The following is a 20,226-nucleotide window of genomic DNA, read 5'->3' on the forward strand; positions in this document are numbered from 1 at the left end:
AAAACTCTGTAGGCAGTTTCTACTCGCTTTGTCTTAATGATGCTAAGACTTCATTTTGTAAGGGGGACACAAAATCCTAATACTTTGAAATGTCACGGAACCACCATAGAAGTAGCTACCAGGAACCCAAGGTCGCCATATTACAGGTAGAAGAGTAAAAGCCAATTTCAGAAACTTTATCAAAGGGGTGTATCAGGTTACGGTGATGGTGCTAAACAACGCGCAGGTGAGCTAAATTAAGTTAGAATCTCTGAATCTGAAGTACACTGTCCCGTCTCGATGCTGATGTCGTGACTATTCAAAATTACTCCCAACCGTCTATATTACGCTATTATCCAACTTTGTTATCGGTAGTTGCAACAATAATATTTAATCTATCTGTGTTATGGGTCGGTCTTTTCCGTCAATTTGTATTTTTGTATTGCTATCTTCACCTGTTTGTACTGGACAAACTTTACGTGGATACGAGCAAGCAGAATTTCAATCGCATGAGCGCACGGTATTTTTACCCATGAATCGTTCGAGAACAGGATACCTAAAGGATGATTACTCAAGTTTTTCATCACCTTATCTGCATCTCCCAGCATTCCAGCATTCAAGAAGCCCTTTGGTGGATAAGGAGCACTTCTTGCCCATGCATGGAACAGGCCAAGAGCGATTACCAGAAAACATGAGAAAAATTCTGATCCCAGTCGCCCCCTCTCAGACACCTGCGACTCCCCGCAAGCGAACCCGTGGTATTATAGTGATGTGTAAACTAAATAAGATGCTAGTTAGAGTACACAAAGGTTTTACGGCGTATGTGGAACCGCAGTCGTTAACCCTTGGAACATGCGAAGTCAACAAATTAACAAAGCACTATTTTTTCTTTCTGTACGGTCTGAACCAATGTGGTACCAAAACCAAGGTAGTCGATGATTGCGTTTGGGATTAAGAAAAGAAATTTGTTCATTTATTTTTTTATAACATTCAACAATCTTCTAAAATACAGAGAATAAATAATCGCATGGTGTACTACAACACACTTCGCTACGCTCCGATGATGACTATGGGCCCAGTTAGACGAGTAACGCCCTTCTCCCTCTCGATAGAGTGTCACTTCAACAGGTATGTTCGTTATGCCTTTATTACTGATCATATGTTCACTAGTCAACAGTTTCTCTACCTGTACATGTATTATGTCTTTCCAGATATCACTACTCATACAAAATTGGATACATGCCCAGGGTTGAAATCCAGGAAGTGTATAAGCCAATGAAAAACATGGCCAACTTCACACTCACTCCATCTAATGGTAATTTTTAATAGAATTAAATTAAATTAGAGTTGCCACTGGTGTTGGTTAAGTTTTACCTCAACGTGCTTTTTCCTAGCTCAGTGGGAAAGCATTAGCCCTTCAGAGGGTTACATTATTGGACATCCAATGTACTTTGTGGCAATGGCACCAACTGTCTCTGAAGGAAAAAGGCTTTATGTCCCCTCCTGCTATGTGACACTCAGCCGCTCTCACACGTCAGCTCCACGCTTCATGGTCATTAACAACTTTGGGTATTGCACCATTTTGATCATTTTATCAAAGCTGTCGCACTCTTGTCACTTTCTTATGATTTTTATCATCTCATTCATGTTTTTAGGTGTTTAACTGACAGTAAAAACAGCAGTCAGTCCCAATTCTTTGCCAGTGAAAAGAACTCCCTGAGGTTTTCCACAGGTGCATTCCTGTTCCAAGGAACAATGCAGAAGGTAATATTGGGTTATTAATGGTTGGCTCATTGCAGTCTCACTGTAATCGTTGCACTCCATACTAGACTTTCCTAACTCTGAATCAGCCTATGATGCATCTACGCAGTGTATTGAAAACATCTTTCAATAACATTTTCCAAATAACCACTTCAAGTAGATGGTATATTTAGATATCTCATTTTCGTTTTGTTTTGGGGTTCGTTGTTTTTTTTCGGTATGATTCTGCAGTTGACGACTGAAATCCCTGCATTTATTTTTGGCAGCATCTTTACATGCATTGTGAAATGACAGTTGAGAGTGAAAGTCCAACACCAACTGCTAAGTCCTGTGCGTTTAACCAAAGGACAAGCAGGTAGAGCCTTAGTTCTGATCCTGCTCTCTCTACTTTTTTCCATAACCATATATGGACCCTTCATATGAACTCCTAGAATTTTGGTCTGTATTTCTTTAGATGGGAAGAGCTGAATGGTTCTAATGACGTCTGCTCCTGCTGTGACTCAAAGTGTCCATCATCCGACCCTGATGGTGAGGGGGGGGGGTTGTTTGTTTTATTTGTTTCGTCAATTGTATAGGTCCTCATTCAAGCAACCTGGATTGTGCACTTTTTAACTGTAAATTAGTAGCATCAGCTTTAAAAACGTTTGAACCTAATAGACCATTAACATGCCTAGAATAACCCCAGGTTGAAGAATGTCATTTCCATTTGTAATACATTTGCTGTGTTGTTTTCCCTTTCAAAAGCTCTGCTTATATGTTCTTTTGGACAAAAGTGATTTGTCACTTCTAGCACGCACCGGTTTTATGATGTTACACACCACAGTTTAGCTAATACTTAACCAATTAGTTTTAAAATGGGGAGGGAGGTGTGTCTGGTTTTCCAACTGTTTTGTTTCTATGGAGCCTCCCATAAGGTTATCAGCAGTGGTCCCTTTTCTTCGGACCATCATGTGAAGTCGCTTGAGGTGGAGGTGACTAAGCCACCTTTACAACCTGGTGAGGAGGTGCACGCCAGTGTCACCACTGAGCCGTGGACGACTGCAGAGGACAGTCAGGTGAAGGGTCTGGCGGTAGTGGAGGAGGAGGAGGAGGAGGAGAAAGTCCCAAAGACCCACCTGATATTTGAGGACGTCTTTGGTTTGGATTAATAGTGAAAACAGTCCCTGGAGTTAGGAAACTTCACAATCTGTTATCATGTGATAAAGATGGCTTGCACACTTTGTTCATTGTAAATGAAGCCAATGCCAATTTCTCACGATTTTGTTGCCTTAAAATATTTGCGCATGACCAGGGTCTTTGTCAAACCACAGTGTTAGGTTTCATTCACTATGACAATAATAAGACTTATCTGTAAAGTGCATGCTTCGTACAGCCCTGTGACTGGTGGTGGTTTTGCAGCAAACTGCAGCATTAGTTAGCAAATTTTGAGATGCTCTGTGGAACTGAACACAGGAAATGAAATGATGTTTCTCTGCATGAATGAGGATCTATCACTGTGCACCATCTCTTACACATAACCCTATAAGTTGGTACTTTCAGGAGATGAACTGAAATAATAAATCAAGTGGGAACTCGGAATGTGTCAAGCAATTATCAACTCCTTATAAAAGCTGACTTCAATGCATACTTTGAGGCGGTGTCCTGTGTTTTTTTTTTTTTGTTTTTTTTTTTTTTTGTTTTTTTTTTTAAATCTGATCTGTACCTCTTTTGCATGTGTCTGCAGTGTGCATTTTTGTTTTTATTTAGTTATGAATTACACAGTTGTGAGAGAGCCTATCAGTAACTAGTATGTTGGCAGTCATACCGTTGAGTGGCCTTATATACCCGCAGCCAAAAATAGAATTATGAGAAATCAGCGTGTATATGATTAGTGGTACAGGGCCTATGGTATGTCATTTTTCCATTCACTCAAAACTGATTGGCTATGTTAGACACACTGTGTAATCTAGAGAAGAATGCATGGACAGAGGTTGGAATTTGAACCTTTACAGTCAAAATTGTATTTTATCTGTTCAAGTGCTTGAACCTGGCTCTATCTCTTTGTGCTAAAATTTTTATTTATTTATTTTTTTAATATTCCTAGATCTTCAAAATGCCTTTCTTATAGCTGCTTCAGTATTTTATGGAGAACGGAGAATTTGAGCAAGATAACCTTGTGCCATATAGTACTTCTGCCAGATCCAGAATAGGTCTTCCTATCTCTGATGGTCTCTTATGGGGCACGTTTAAAACTCCTCTCTCTGTGTCTGAGCTGTTTTACTGAGGATTAATTCATTTTTGTGGATTGAGGGAACGAGCATTTGATGACTTATCTAATTTTTAATGCTTTTCATCACCGCAAATTTCAAAATATTCACTTTTCTGGAGCAGGATAATCTGCATATTTTCATTCTTATCAAATGTAATGCAGCAGCTTTAAAGAGAAACTTTAAAATGTGTTTTTGATTAGAGGAAGGAGCTCAGAGGGGAAAGAGAGCCAGACTACTGAGATGTCAGGGCTACATGGTTTTTTTTTTATTATTAATTCTGACAATAGTTACATTTCAGTGTGTAATGTTATTGGTTATAAAAATCTGTACAGGTGTCACCAGAGCAATGGTTAAGAGAGTGCTAAATGCAAAAATGTCTTTTGTCTCCCCAAACCCTTATATATAAAACATGCAGATATATATTTACAATTTAGTTCCAACAAGTATCAATACACATACAATATACAAACAGTGTACAGCTGACAGAGAACTTGATGGCGGTATTTGCTGCTCTTGCTTTAAACCGTTTGCTTCAAAGGGAATGCCTTAATGTTCCTTCAGAGGTTATTTCTTGTGATTTTTTTTTGTTTGTTTTTTTACTTACTAATTCCTCTTTAACCCTCTATTCTGCCAGACAAAGTAGCAGTGCTCGTAAAGAACATGATTGATTTCATCACTCATTCAATTCATCACCCAGTTGGTAATGCTAGCTTTAGTAGTAAGCATTCAGATGGGCATGGGTACCCGGGTGCCTGGGCATAGGTGAGCTTGGATACACGACACCAGTAGGCGAGTTCCAGTAAGTTGAGGGTGCGGCAAAAAAGTTCCCAGAGGAGACTGGCATAGTGGCAGTGTGGGTGCCCATAAAGTTCATTTTGGGCTGGTGGCTGTGGTAGGTTTGCACAAAGGGCACGTCCGACTGATACTTGAGCACACCGCTCTCTGTCGGATGGTTCTGGTGGGCCTGGGAGATACCCTGGAAATCAAACTTGTATGCGTAGCGCTTGCCGTGCACCTTGGTCATGATGTTCTTATCATAGTAGTAGCGTAACGCGCGGCTCAACTTGTCGTAGTTCATGTTGGGTTTACTCTTGCGTTCACCCCAGCGCTTGGCCACCTCATCCGGATCCGTCATCTTAAATTCACCGTTGGTGCCTTCCCAGGTTATGATGGCCGCATTACTGCTGTCAGACAGAAGCTCCAGCAAGAACTGCCACAACTGAATCTGACCAGAACCTTCATGAAAAATAAATAGATACTGTTTATGGACTTGGAGCTACGGGAACCACTATAGGTTCAGGCACAAGCAAAGGCAGCATCTGAATTTCCAACGTTTAATTCTGTTTATCTGTTTCTTTGTCATGTATGTGTGCAAACATTGCTTGAGAAACACAGTCCATTCAATGAAATTCAGTTAAAAAAATAAATAAACTCTCACACACTGTGCTGAGTTGCTGACTGCCACTTTGCAAATGTGACCTTTTTAGACCATGCCCTATATTAAAACGGAATGTGGGTTGGCTGACCACCTACCCACAGTCCTGTGACTGCTGTTGTCGGACAGCTTGTGTGAATTGTGTTTGGTCATTCGGTTCTTGGTATGGAACGTTTTCGTTTCTGTGTGGAGACAGCGAATTAAACAGGGTCATTCGTGTCACACTTTGCTTAACAAAATTATGATTTTTTTTTCTGGTTTATTTGAGACAAAGGATGTAGTGCCTCTTCATTGTCTGCATGAACACAAAAAAGTAGAGATAGGTGCTTTTTTCATCACGTTTGACCAACACACCCCCTGTTTGTGCCCCTCTCTAACGTGTCTCTCTTGCATCTACCAACATACTGTAAAATACTGCAGACAGTAAAAAGGTCACATTTGCCAGTTATTTGTAAGTACAGTGTTTAAAGTGAGGCACTGCAGAGCACCTACCTGGATTGGCAAGACGGCTGCTTAAGGGCCCTAATGTTTGGTACGGATCTGCAAAAAGAGCAATGGTCAAATACTGCTCACACTGACTTACAGGACATACACTTAAATAGTCGTAATAAATGCCTATCACCATAAGGGTGGTGTCTTGTGATAACTGGAATTGTTTTGTTCATTTAATAGCGTTCAGTGGTGTCATGGTGCCAGCTGAAGAAGTTTCATGCCTATGGTTCTGTGGTCCCTCTCAAACATTTCAGAACATAGCGTTCATAATTACATATTGTTATGGGAAGGAACAAAAATTATGTTACATTTGCACAGACACCAGAGACATATACATATCTATATCAGTTCTTTGTCTTTTTTGGCAGGGTGGTGGGAGTTGAATCTGTTGAGGAGTGAATTCTTGATAGACGCTACAGCTAAATGCATTATTTTAAAAAATAAGGACTATGTTGGTGGCCTCCTGGGAGGAGGACGCTGGGTCTGGTGGGCCTGACGAGGATCGATGTTGGGGAGAATGAAAAGTGTTGTGATGAACAAAGAGGAAGTGATGTCACGTTTCTGTGGAGGTTTATGGGACGACTCGTTCCAATGCACCACCCCGGGGGGGGGGGGGTTATACATATTTGCACATATTTGGGACTTTTGTTTTGAAAAAAAAAAGGAACAATAAAAAAATGAAAGTGAACTAAAACCATAAAGCGGGTCAGGCGCTGACGAGAGTCTAGACACCGTGGGAACAGCAGCATCTCAGGGCAGGAGGTATGTCCCATCTCCCCAAGAGGGGTGATGTGTCAGGTGTCAGCTGCATTTTGGTTATTTGTACTTATTGACTTATTGTTTCCTCTAAATACACCTACACATACATGCACAATAAGTTACGACCCTATTTCCCATTAACAGCTAGTTTTAGTTCGTTTTCTTCACTGAGCAAGGTGGGGAGAGTAGGACACACTATCAATATGGAACAAAATCCTTAGCTAAATCATGTATTTAGTCATTTTAGCTTTAGCTTTAGCTTTTTTTAGCTTTGACATTAGCCGCTAAATAAAACTGAAAAAAATCACATATATTTACCTTGGGCAAGTCTTGGTGCAGGCTCTGTAATTCTGTTGCTGTGCTGATGCTCAACTGGAGAACCTGTAATAACGAAAACAGTTTGCATATTAATCAACACGTCCTGTATTACAGGGGTGGGAAACTTATGGTTTGCAGCAACACGTGTCTCTTTTCAGGAATTCATTTGCCCAAAAATTTTTTATGTTCAATTTGTTTTTAAGCAATTTAAAATGGTATATTTAACAAAGGTGTAGTTTGTGTAACTTGAATGCACTGAATTCAGTTGATTTTTAGATATTTTGAATATGGCTGAAACACAGCAATCTAACGTGCAGTGTTTGGCAAATGTTCATTTGTACATTTGTTCATCAAGCGTGAGACCTGTGACTTAATTGGTCAGGTCAAGTTTGATAAATGCTTTAGTTCAAATGTTATCCAATGGGAACAAAGCAGGGTTGCTTATTTTATCCATATGGGCCAGTCAAAACGGGGATGTTTAATATTACAGTATAGATTATTTGTAATGAAAATATGGTATGCTTTGTTTAAAAAAAAAAAAAATCAGTTACATAATTTGACATACTTTCATCCTAATGATCAAATCATTATAATTTGTTATTGTTTACAATTTGCATGTTTTTCAACTTTTGTGGCATCATGTCGGTGTGAGACCCCTGCACTCTCTCTCAGTGAGTCAGAAAAGTCACGCCTTATTCATAGTATTTTATTGAGCTGGTTTCAGATAATTGGGCTATCGCACAGTACAATCAAAATAATCAAACTGGGCCTTATTGTCATCATGTGCAGCAACCAGCTCTACTTCCAGTCTAAGTCCTGCAATATCGTAGTTATCACTTCATTTAAAAAATTGTGTGTATTTGTAAAATAGTTGAGTGTAAACTTTACTTTATATCTTCCTCTCAATTTTTTTTTCTTTTTTTTTTTTTTGGCTCTTCATAATAAAAAAAGTACATATCCCCTGCCAGACTGAAAGTCCATTAGCCATTGTTCTGTTCTGCTACAGTTACCTGGGACATAGCAGGGTTCATTTAGTAATACAAAAATCTCCGTCATGTGTATAACTTATAAATTAACTGGTTAACTGATTATAACTCATTCAGTAAATATTGGCTTGACAGTACCTTTTTGAACAGCGGGCATGGCATTCGATGACCAGCTGTTCCTTCTGCTGATCTCATCAAAGCTGTTCTCTGTTCCAAGAGAAACCAAGATAAGGATTAACAGAGGAAGATTCACAGGAAAAGGGGGCTTTGAAGAATGGGGAGAAGGGCAATCACAGGAGGAAGGAAAAGCTCCGAATTAAAGAGCCCTAAGGAACAACATGGTGCTGAACAAAGACTTGGATGAAAACAAACTAAGGAGGAGTGAAGATGCCCCTGGATTCTTTGGGGTGTGTGTCCTTTTGTTGAGGCCACTTCTATTTGCCACAGAATTGTCAATTGTGTCCCAAGGCGGGACCCATAACCCCACTTCCTGTCTTGGTGCAGCTGTTTCCTGTCTGAAACTTTGAGTTGGGGATTGATCAAATTTGGGCGCTGTTTACTCACGTAGAATTGCAGTAGTCTATTTACTATGCTGGTAGACACCGAATCATGGCAGATTGTCAGCACATCTGTTTCTGATAGCTGTGATAGCTTCTGATACTTTATGGTCAGAACTCCTTACACTGTAAGCCTCTCATCCCTCTAACCTCCTCTTAGAAAACGAATTCTTTTTCAACACCTCATACCAACTGCAATACCTCATATGTTGCATGGTGATTCCTATGACTGCACTATTCACTGTGTTTAAAACAAGTGATTTTGTAAGTGAAGAGTTTGAGCTGGTTGTCATACCTGCTTTGACCTGTAGTCTTGGCTGCGGCTGTGTAGTAGTAGGAGTTGTGGAGTATGAGAAAGTAGGGCTACCTGTAGACAGAGACTGTGTGTCAAATGGAAACTCTTACATTCAGCTTTGCTCTCTGATACTTAAATATGAATACATTGTACTGTGTTCGACACAGGGGTGGTAAGTACTTAAATCATTCATTCTCGAACAGTCAAAAGAGCTTGAACGTAAAACACGGAGCAAATATGGACCAATTGTAAATAAACTTGAACGAAGTTACAGCATGGGTAAGAGTTAACATGAGCGGGGCCCCTTACTCTGGCGAAGGTAATTGAGGTGTGAGAGCAGGATGTCTGTGTTGTAAGCAGAGGTGAGACGCATCATGTCTTCTTTGGTCATTTTGCAGAGCGCTTTGCCATCCAGTGTCTGGAAGAGAGACACATCCACTTCCAAAAGGCCATATTCTTTAATGGCCCAGTCCAACCACTGCCGCACATGGTCCTGACTCCACACCTCTGGGTCTGCCGGTCAGAGGATGTGGGAGAGGGTTAGGAAGATTAAAAAATGTGTAGGAATACAAGGAAAGTGTAAGGGAAGGGAACTGTGACCCTCCCCCCCCCCCCGTGCTCATTTTAGATGTGTTCTTCTTAATATTGATACTATCAGACTGGAGTTTTTTTTACCTGGGTGGGTCATAAATGATGGCATTTAAATCGCAGTTTCACTGTGACCGCCATGAAAATAATTGTGGCAGCCACGTAAGATGGTTTTGTTTCATTTCAAAGTGGGTTATGGTAAAGGTCTGTGGTGAGTAATACTTACTCGGAGCTTAAAACCATGTAAAAAAAATCTTAAATGGGTCATTACATAAATCATATTTTGTGTTCTTCAAATTCTTACATATAAAAATCATCGCATAAAACGTCACCATTTTCCCAAAGAAACTGAACAAAAGCAATTTGAGTAAGTTTTGATAACTCTCTTTGTCCTTGTGTTACACAGCTGTGATGTGATATCCGTCTATTATGGCCAGTACAATAATAGGGAACCTTGTTGACTCATGTGGAAATAATCCCAGAAGTCCAATCTGGCAGATTGTTCATAGGAGAGCCCAGTTTACTGTCTGTCTTTTGATGACTACACAACAACCTTCAAAACCAGTCCCATAAAGATGAATCAGGGGCGTGGTCACCATGCGTGTGAGTAAGAGCAGTTCCCCTAAATCACGGTTTCTCGCCCCACTCCTATGGGACTGTTTACTTTTCTTTTTAATCTTTTTTTTTTTTTAACGAACCTTAGCTATCATATATGAGTAAGCATGTTGGCAAATTGTCAACTTTAATCGGTAATGCTACCTCAAAGTTGCAAAAAATATATGTGAAATTCCTCACATATCCTGCGGAAGTATTTGGAAACACTGCTTTTGCCACTGACCAGCAAAATCACAGATGTCAAATTCATGTACGCTGATCAAGATGTAGTTTGTTTTTCGGGGGTTTTTTTTTTTCAAGCCATTGACTTTTCAACATTCACAGTGGTGAGGCGTAATGTGTTTACTCATTCATTTTGCATATCTGGGACATTTGAGAGGCAAAATGGTGGCTACAGTGTCAGGTTATCCTGTGGTAAAGAGTTGAGAGTGGAGCTCATTTAAAGAAATGATGTGATCAATGAAGATCAAGCATTTTTCTCTGCACTAATTTAGAACTTTAATAAAGTAAACAGATGAAACAATATGCAGATGAAACTGGGGTTTCTGTGTAAAAATCTGATCTTATTTTACTTGCTGTGTAAACAATACATGTGTGCTGTTTAAGCCTTTGTGTTTTTAATCCCTGCATCATGATGTGTCTTTAAATAATAAAATATATTTCAGCTCAAATTCAGGTGGTTTAAAGATCTTTATAATGTGAAATAATACAATTAGAATGAAATGTTGTTTCTAAATATTCAGAAGATATGAAACAATATCAAAAATTGGAGTCAAGTGGTAAAGAGGGAGACGAGATAGAGATCTGAGACTATCAGAGTGTCGTATACATAAAAGTACAAGCCTGGCCCCTTTGTTTTAAGTCCAGTGTGTCAATGTTTTTGCTCCTTTCTGTCACTCTGCATAAAGAACACTGAGTTCCTCAGTGACGCAAGAGTCTGTGGTCGCCTGCTGCTGACCGAATATCAGGGCGTGTGTGTGTGTGTGCGCGTGCTTGTGTGTGTGCGCGTGCTTGTGTGTGTGTGTGTGTGTGTCTATGTGTGTGTGCGAGCGTGTGTGTCCGTTTTTGAATGCTACTGTGACCGTGTTTACAAATGAACTACCTGTTTGCTTCAGTCACGAATTTTCAAAACCAGTCCACGGAACTTGTTTACGCCCAAACTTTGTTTCTATTGTCATAGACGGGCAAATATTTCACAGTCTCTGTATAAAGAATTTCGCGCTAGTTTTGCCTTTTTTGCCATCTCACTTGGTCCTTCTCTGTCCCACAGCACTACCACTTCCCTTTTACCATTCAAAAATAACACAATCGAGTAGTTGAAATGTTGTGAAGAATAGAAAACAACACAAAGAATGCCCTTTTTTTTTTTTTTCCCCAAACACACACAAATGCAAACATTTGCTTGATTGTATTATACTTGACAACATACACTGAAATAGCTATTGAAAGCTACCATACCTGCTGGTACAATGACCCTCTTCTCCTCTGTGGCAGTGCTGGGTGGGGTGGCTGTCTGGGGGCTGGTGCGAGGCTCCGGGTATGAGGCCTGATAGGCCAGCTGACTCCCATCACCATTGCTCATGTGTCTTGCCCTTTTTGTCACGCTGCAGTCGACAGGGGACTCTCGGCTGTGTCAGGGGTGGGGACATGAACTGAGTTTCATGCTGGGCACTCTTAACTGTGTATTATGACAGTGTGCGTCCCATCATCGTGAGCAACGTGCTTAGTGTACGCTGTAAATTGAGACTGACCGTGCGTTGTGATAAATAGCTAATACACCATGATAAGTTCTCTGTATTTTTCACTACAGAGTACACAGCGCTCTCTATGTGCTATACTGTAGAATACAGAACACCTTTGATTCTGATCTGTGTTCTGACTGTACATTCTTTCGCTGATCGGTCGTTAATTAAAGGTGTCTCACCTGGTTCCGTTTACATGCTCTGTCCTCTTAGCTGGGTTCTGTGCTCCAGATCCTGCCCAGTCCGGTTCAGTGGGCTCGGGGCTCTCCTCTGAGCCCTGTCGGAACACCCCGTGTGATGTAATCTCCCCCTTCATGTGAACCGCCTGTGGCGCAGTGAAGGATGGCTCAAATATGGACTGGTCCTCACTCACGACGGACAGTGCTTCCTGTGACGGAAACAAAGAGGTGACGCCGCTGTAAACCCAGGATATTAGCGATACATTAACGCCAGTCCATTCACGGAGCAACCACAATATGCTCCCTATCTCCAATCCAACCAAATCACTGGACGCATTGAAGTAGCAGGAATGTAATAGCGACTATTTGGTATTGTGATGACTGACTTCATTACTTTAGATCTCAGATCTTTAGATCTCAGCACTACAAAAAAAAATCGTTTTTAGATCCAGTTGTAGCATTTTATCATTTTACTGTTCATCATTTTATCTTCACAATAGGTACATAGGGGTTACAGAGGGAGATAATATGATAGAATTCAAAAAAAGGAAAATTTATATAAATGCACACTGCCCTTGTGTTCTTCTGTCTTAAGGAAATTTTTGATATTCAAAGACTTAGAAATGGACCTTGTATAAAACAGTCCTGCGTATCTCTCTTGCGCAGCCATTTTGTTTCTCTAAGCGTATAATATGCTTGTCATAAGTATTTTCTTTTTAGCATACACATGAAAAGGGAAAAAATAGAAAGAAGCGATGAATTAAATTAGGACATTCGAATGTACGTTTACTTTTCAGTGAATCATTTTCTGTAGAAACCATTTTGTGTGTGTTTGATAGCAGCTTCAGTGTATATGTTTGTTTAGAGGATCTCAGTATTGTCTGTCGAGTATCTACGTCAGCTCTCTGCTTTTTTGGTGATGCACAGGAAATCTGGCCCCCATGTGCAGTGAAACCTTTTGGCACAGGACAAGGGATAGGAAACAAAGAAGGGGGGTTGAGGTGCAGAAATGTGGGTCATTTAAATCTGAAAAACAAATTGAGACCTATTTGTGTGGGGGTGGGGGTAGGGGGGTGGGGGGGGAGGTGTCCAGCTAGATCACTGGACAGGGAGGAGACGGCCTTGATAGAGGCTCCAAATTCCGTTACGTGTTGTTTTTTTCCCCCCAGTTATCTCTAAAAATGCCCGCCACATTAGTACGTTTTAAAGATCTCAGTCACAAAAGTTTTAAAGATCTCCATCACCTTTATCTCAGTTCTCTATGTGCATCACAACCAGATTCACAAATGACTAATTACGCCCCATTTGAGGTGCACCACTGCACTCTGCTCAGGCAACGAACATGTTGTCGAAATTAAAGCAGTTTGAAGAGACCCAGCCTTACTGGGGAAGTGAAACAACGGACTAAGACTGAGCCAAGAGGCTGCCAGCATAGACTGATGGGAAGGTGGGGTGAGGGGTGGGGTGAGGTGGGGGGGGTTGACATGCAGGCACTGCAGTTCACTCCCAAAACTGTGAAGCTTCCTTCACTTGCAACATTTTAATTTCACAGTAATAAGTTATACCAGTTTGAGGAGGCATTAAAAACATGTACTATCACAGGTAAGGACTGGTGCTAAAGGTACTAAAAAAAGAGTGATTCTTAGCCTCAGTCCTTGGGGCCGTCAAGACGGCACATTTTTACTCATTTTTGCTCAGAATTATCACAACTGGTTTAACAGATCCACATATTACTCAGCCCTTCAGACCTCTTCAATGAGGTATGCTGGTGTTGGAAATGAACTGAAATGTGTTGCCAAGGGGACAACCAGGACTGGAGTTGAAAAACATTGTACTAGAGCAACAACTATGAAAGTATTTGCTTGAAATATAGGAAGAGATGTACATTGGCTTTCAACTGCACACGTGGGGACTTAAGTTTTACAAATCCATTTATAGCGCTACAAATTCCAACCCTTTTTGCATGGGGCAAATGCACATTAGTATGTCTTTCATTAAAATGGATCATTTGGCAAAATATGGAAGCAGCTTACATGAAGCTCCCCGGTAAAACATTTAACATGTTATTGTCGTAGTTTTCGAGTACCAACAGAGATCAAAATAAGATTCAGTTGTGAAAATAGTTCTGCACCTATGCATGCACTAAACCACAACCGCACAAATACACACACACACACACACACACACACACACACACACACACACACACACGTATTTTTTGCTCTCTCTCTCTCTCTCTCTCTTCCAAACTGAACACAAACACACTAAACGTGGCCTGACCGCCAATGCCACAACTGACTTCCTGTTCAATCAGTTTCGTATCAGCCTCTGTTGCTGTGAGACAAAACACAAAAGTTTAACAAACTTAAACTGCATTCTGCAAAAAAAAACGTGGCTCTGTTCACGGTGATTCACACAGTCCCTAAGCATCTTAGAGCACTTTTGAACCATGCTCTCTTATAGATTTGCTTTCATACTTGGCATTTCTTCAAGCAAGCATGAAAATGCCATTTGAAGGGAGTAGCAATAGCATAAGTTCCTAGAGTTCAGTTTCTCATGGAACTAATGCTATGTATATTCAAACGCAGGCAGTGTACAAGCACAGATCCTATGCCTGTGGAAAGGGACATTTATATCTGCTGACTCTGGGCTGTTACCCCGAAACTAAGACATTTTGAGATTTTTATCGGCTGTGGTTTATGACTGAGATCAATCATTATATGAATCACCCATGGGTGGTGCACAAGGTAAGCCTTTCCCAAAAGCATGGCTAACTTTTCAAAGACCAGTTTTTTCAAAGCAAATGAACCAGATGAAGAACCACTTCATAAAGTATCATTTTTTTTTAATGTGCTGTGATGAGGTGACAATGGTCTGTCACTTTCATATAAGCCATTTTGACTGGGACAGAATGAGTTCAAGCTTATTTGTGATTGATGTTAAATAATAAGACATTGAATTATCAATGTCTAAGGGACACCATAGTATATAAATGAGGAAAAACAGCCATATCATTATATATGTTATGTATACATGTAATATGTTGTAGGAAACATGAACGTGGCAGCTTTTAGCCTGTAGATGCTGTCTCAAGGAATCTTATTACCTGCCATGTCATATTACCTGCCATTGCTTTATTTTCTGATTGACTGCTGAGTGGGACTACCACATTCTCACTATCTTATCCAGTGCCTTGATTAGGTTGGCTTTCACACATACAGACTGTGAATGCAGTTTGCTCTTTAAAAGTTCCTTTTGTAAAAAAAACAAAAACAAAATTGAAGCAGGCCCTTGGATGTCATGCACACAAACTCCTTGATCTTAACCAGTGGCTCAAGGGTCATCCTATAGAATAAATCTGCCTGACACTTCTAACAAGTGCCCAACTCAGAGTGATGTTAAATAATCTTTAAAGATAGCATTGTATGCCATGACAAATAGGATCAGTGCTAAACCGAATGTTATTTATGTTTATAAGTCTACTTTGTTCATTGCATGTTTTAATAAATTGATTCACGAACAATCAGGCTAAGTGGTCAGCATTTTCGAAGCTGGCCTTGTGTTTTATTGATTAAACCTTCATTCTCACGGATTTGGCAACAGTTTGTATGTATGCTCATCTTCATATCAGCGCTGAGATTTCTTAAACCCTAATTTTGACGTAAACAGTTCTACGTATAGGCCACTACCTTTATATATAGTATACGCATCTATACGTGAATGTGTAGGCCTAGGTAATTTATCAATTGATCTTGCGTAAAAATTAAGTGCTAACATTTAACTGGTTATGAATTCCGATTTTTTAATGACACTGGTTATGAATTCTGATTTTTTTTTAACAGTACATTCCTAAGTTTTTGATCCACATGAATCCTATATTTATCCTTTTCTTTACCTTACGCCAGCAAGTCACGTTTGCGCATTCATAAGCAACAGCAAGCACTCGAGAAGATTTTTAAAAACAAAGTGACAATTGATTGATTAAAGCAAACAATTCAAAAATCACCAGTGGAATGAAAGTATCTACGTTGACCATATACACATTTTTAATCGAAAGACAAACTATGTCACCACCAGTGGGAGATGGACAAAGTAGGCATAAAGCGTGAGATGCTGACAATAATTTTTAAGATCAAGATCTATGACGAGATCTAAATATGTTTTAAATGCTTATGTTTTAAATGCTTATGTTTTAAAATGGGCTCTTTGATTTGAATGGGTTTCAAATTCTGCTTTCAAACATGGATATTTTTTCAAACAGCTAACTGTTAAGTTTTCACACACATCGAATTCAAATACAGTTCTAAACTATACCGGTCAGCTGATGATTTCGTTTAACTTTGCTGCCTACTCGAAATTTTCAAGACGTGACGTCCCTCCCCTGTTGTTGTGTTAGGCTCCAGTGTGTTCTTGTAATGTTCTGTTGTTCAGGGTGATTTATAATTGCATCTCTTGTTGTGTCATGTAAGGTAAATGTAAAAAAGATACATCAAAATCATTACCAAAACCCAATACTATATAATCCTCAGTTTACTTAATTTATGGAAAATGTTTGCCTAAACGTGAGGCGGTATGCATGTTAGCCATCTATTTGTCTCAAATGAGGACAGTACGAGAAAGCAGAAGTTGAAGTTAAGGCATGCTGATTTTGCAAAGGGATGAGCAGCTGCGCTTTAAGCTGCAAAACACTGTGGTTTTCACAAGTTTTTAATCAGCAACATCAGTGCACCAGAAGAAAGAGGGCGGTTTGCAGAACTTGGCCTGCAACATAAAGTATAATAGACTGTCCATATGCATGGAGCGAAGCACGTTCAGTTTTGCTTAAGTTATTGTCTGCCTGATTTAACTGAAATGTAGAACAATGCATTGGCATCGCAAATCCAGAGACTTAATTCTGTTTTGTCAGGCTTTGTTGCCTTTTTCGTATGGAGGAGCGGAAGTGTGTGCGGAAAGTCTGAGGTTTGAGACAGGAAGCCTGCTTAGTTCAGATAACGACACCTGACAAGCACTCTGGGCTTGCAGTTTACTATAAATTACTCTTTAAATAACTCACACGAGGGAACAGACAGCAGCAATATCCAACAGCATGAGACTCTGGGTCCTGGAATTGTGTGTGTGTGTGTGTGTGTGTGTGTGTGTGTGTGTGCGCGCGCGCGCGCGCGCTTGTGTGTATGTGCGCTTTGTGTGTGTGTGTGTGTGTGTGCGCTTGTGTGTGTGTGTGTGTGCATGACAGAGAGAGAGAAAGAGAGAGAGAGAGAGAGAGAGACTCACAGGCTCGATAATGGTGAGTGCGCACACAAGAAGAGAAGCGTTTTTTTGGGGGGGGGGTTTTGCTTGTTTTTGTTTTGTTTTGTCAACACCGTTCACTTTTACGCCTATATAACATATATTTGTATTAAAATGTGTTATTTACAAAAATGTCTTAACTGTGAATAAAGAATCTATGAAAAATAAATTACTAATAAGCAAATATATATATATATATATTGACATGTCAAAGACATGTCACAGGGAGTTACTGACACAGAGTCACGGAAAATGTCAACGAGCGCAGGCCTGGTAGCTTTCACACTGACTAATTTTACGAAAGACATTACTGGACAATTTGGCGGGTTTCATAAAGACAAAATTCAGTGGCCTAAACTGCTTCCAGAAGCGTTTTTAAAGCAATTAATCAACAACTGTAGAATTCTTTGTTGAGATGTGATTTAACACACCTGAGAATTAGTTTAGATAGTTGAATTTGCCAGTGTTTACCAAATTAACGGTGGGAGTCTTTGTATTTCCCCACACTTGGACTATACATATCATTGTAAAGCAGATTTATAATACAGTTGACAATACGACACATATTTAAAATACATTTCCATGCGTCGATCTATGCACGGCGTTTAGAAATAATTATGCTTTTCATTTCCCGATTCTCGGCTTATTATCATTTTATTAAGGATCGAAGTAATGCAGAAAAGAAAAAAAGATCATTTCAAATGGGCCAAACTAAATAACCTCATAATTTGGTTGCAACTGAAAAAATCATAATTCCACAAAGATATTATATTCATTTAAATATGTACGAATGTTTCATTAAACTCCTGTATCGAATTCGTTCAGGCTATACATACCAGAAACTGAAAACCCAAGCTTACATTCTCCTGCGTAAAGGTAATCAAATCAATGTACAGAAGACATAGACACACGGATCTACTTGAACACATTAATGCTGGAAATGCCTTGAATTACTAATCTTTGACAGTTATTTGATTTTCAAAATCAAAGCTCTGATACAGATTGGTCTGTAACTGACCAACGTCTCAACGATGTAGATGCACGTTAAGCATAACTCAGAAAATTATAAAACTAACATAACCCGGAAAATTATGAGACAAGCTATCTTAAATTTTTTTTTTACAAAAAAATCAGAAGATGACAAATCACAAATACCAGTCATCAGAAGACTTATGATCCTTGGTTTTTTAAACGAAGACTCCGCAGTATTCCAAGTTGATGGCGGCAGAGCCACCTGCTCTGCGCGCGCTCCGCCATAAATGAACGATTTCTAAAAATTGGGTATTCTTCTGCAGTCTCACCATGCCTAAAACGTCCCCATCACTTCTCTCAGCTCTAGTAAGTTGTTACATTATAGCAATGCTATCTTAAGCACAGTGGCCTTACTTTTTATTTACCAGTATGCCAACTAAAACAATATTGGTTGTATAAAAATGAAACAATTTGAATCGCTAATTTGTTCATACCCTTTCTTGCGCGATCTGCACACCATTTAGTTTTTATCTGACTCTAAAAGTTGTAGTGGTTTCTTGTGTTATTAAAGAGCCGACATTCAACCACGAACGGGAAGGAAGAGGAAATTTTGTACAAGAAGGAAAGAGTGGGGACCTGCATCACCGCCTTGTCTCTCTCACTCAGAAAGCTGTACTGCTAACCAATGTAGTGGGTGGCTGCGCACTCAATACTCATTCTCAGAATCGACATTAAACCAGATCAAACGCCTACCTTAATAGTACAGTCCATTGCAGTTGTCGATTAATCTGAATAGTTCATGTAGGTAAGTGTGATTTTAGGACTTCTTAACAAAGTCGCTTTTGATAACCTGGCTGAATCGCATCGACTCGCGAGAACAGGCGCATTTATTCTTCGGCGCAAACCATGGCTGCAACAATTTTCGCTTAGACCATAACCGGATGGCAACGGTTTTTTTCTTCTTTTTTTTCTCTCCCTTCTAAAATTGGGAAGTGAAGTCACACAAAAGCTACGACGCTTGTTCCCCATTGGTGAAACACAGACATAAAAGTTTACAGCAAGTTAAAACGCATTTATATTATATCCAGTTATTAAAATGAATTTGTTATCGATTCAAAGAACTTTATTACACGAGACAGGTTGGCTGCATAACTATATGTGCTCTGAAACTGCTAATACACAGCCTATTAATGGCCCTGATGCATTAATTATATATAAAGTGCCATCTCCATCCTCCTCTCCGTGTTTATTATCTAATTAATTAACTGGCCTAAATATTCGATGTATGTAAAAGTCTATATAAATGTTCCTCTTACATCATAGTCTACTGCATAATATTCTATTAATCTGTTAATAATCTGTCAAAGACACCAGAATGTGTACTACTGAATATCACATATATGCATATATATGCATGCTTTGTTTTGTTCGTCTTGTTGTTTTTTTTTTTTATTTTGCTCTTGAAGTTTTAACAATACATGCCGGATCGATTTCAGACGTCTTAAGTTCCGTAGGAAGGGTATATTTCAAATCTGTATGTTATCAATGCTCTTTAGGATGACTAAAAAGAAAGACAAGTATAAAATGGATCCAAAATGAAAACAGATAATTTAATAGCACCTGACCAAAAAAGAGTTCCTTTCCATATGTCCGTCAGTTAGTAATATTGGTCTGTTTTTACAATACTTTCCAGTTCAGCCTATCTCATTCCCTTATGTGAAAGGACTTGTAATGCCAGCAAAACTGTGCAGTCATAGCGAAGTTCTTTAAGTGAAAACTAATTTGATAATTCAGCGGGTGGGGGTTCTTGTGTAACTTGATTCTGGTTGTGTCGAACTGCGGCCAGGGGTTTCAATCACGACTCGAGTCTTCCAACGTCGTATACAATTCAGCAACTCACTTTTCCAGATGTATTTTTTTATGTGCGCTGGAGGAAAATGGTCAGAAGTGTTTGTTTATACAGGGCCCTTGGGTTGGTCTTATCTGCTCAAGCCACTCACGCCGTGATTTCAG

General features: G+C 39.7%; 2 protein-coding genes across 3 annotated transcripts; one reads left to right on the forward strand and one right to left on the reverse strand.

Moving 5' to 3' along the window:
* Positions 1-511: 511 nt before the first annotated feature.
* Positions 512-2,888, forward strand: zp3d.2 (zona pellucida glycoprotein 3d tandem duplicate 2). Its single transcript, XM_030783189.1, has 8 exons — positions 512-907; positions 992-1,107; positions 1,191-1,294; positions 1,374-1,548; positions 1,635-1,743; positions 2,007-2,095; positions 2,195-2,268; positions 2,644-2,888. The coding sequence occupies exons 1-8, from the start codon at positions 512-514 to the stop codon at positions 2,886-2,888; spliced, it is 1,308 nt and encodes a 435-aa protein (XP_030639049.1).
* A 1,803-nt stretch (positions 2,889-4,691) lies between these two features.
* fli1rs (Fli-1 proto-oncogene, ETS transcription factor-related sequence) lies at positions 4,692-19,080 on the reverse strand. Of its 2 annotated transcripts, none has more exons than XM_030781363.1 (9): positions 18,967-19,080; positions 11,959-12,164; positions 11,493-11,662; positions 9,141-9,344; positions 8,832-8,903; positions 8,118-8,186; positions 6,994-7,056; positions 5,917-5,964; positions 4,692-5,225 (listed from the first exon to the last, which is right to left on the reverse strand). In XM_030781363.1, the coding sequence occupies exons 1-9, from the start codon at positions 18,982-18,984 to the stop codon at positions 4,702-4,704; spliced, it is 1,374 nt and encodes a 457-aa protein (XP_030637223.1). In that variant the 5' UTR covers positions 18,985-19,080; the 3' UTR covers positions 4,692-4,701. The 2 variants fall into 2 exon arrangements, with proteins under 2 accessions (XP_030637223.1, XP_030637224.1); XM_030781364.1 differs by lacking the exon at positions 18,967-19,080 and adding an exon at positions 18,397-18,534.
* Between the last annotated feature and the right edge of the window lie 1,146 nt (positions 19,081-20,226).

This window comes from Chanos chanos, chromosome 8 (genome assembly GCF_902362185.1).
Source record: "Chanos chanos chromosome 8, fChaCha1.1, whole genome shotgun sequence".
In the NCBI taxonomy this organism is placed as follows: domain Eukaryota; kingdom Metazoa; phylum Chordata; class Actinopteri; order Gonorynchiformes; family Chanidae; genus Chanos; species Chanos chanos.

Excerpts from the sequence above, each read along its gene's own strand:
- zp3d.2 (XM_030783189.1), top strand. The coding sequence starts at position 512 with ATGAATCGTTCGAGAACAGGATACCTAAAGGATGATTACTCAAGTTTT. Across the intron at positions 1,108-1,190 it reads ATAGAGTGTCACTTCAACAG|ATATCACTACTCATACAAAA; the intron begins GTATGTTCGTTA and ends ATGTCTTTCCAG. Across the intron at positions 1,744-2,006 it reads TCCAAGGAACAATGCAGAAG|CATCTTTACATGCATTGTGA; the intron begins GTAATATTGGGT and ends TATTTTTGGCAG.
- fli1rs (XM_030781363.1), bottom strand. Across the intron at positions 9,345-11,492 it reads GAGGGTCATTGTACCAGCAG|ACCCAGAGGTGTGGAGTCAG; the intron begins GTATGGTAGCTT and ends TCTGACCGGCAG. Across the intron at positions 8,904-9,140 it reads CCTCAATTACCTTCGCCAGA|GTAGCCCTACTTTCTCATAC; the intron begins GTAAGGGGCCCC and ends CTCTGTCTACAG.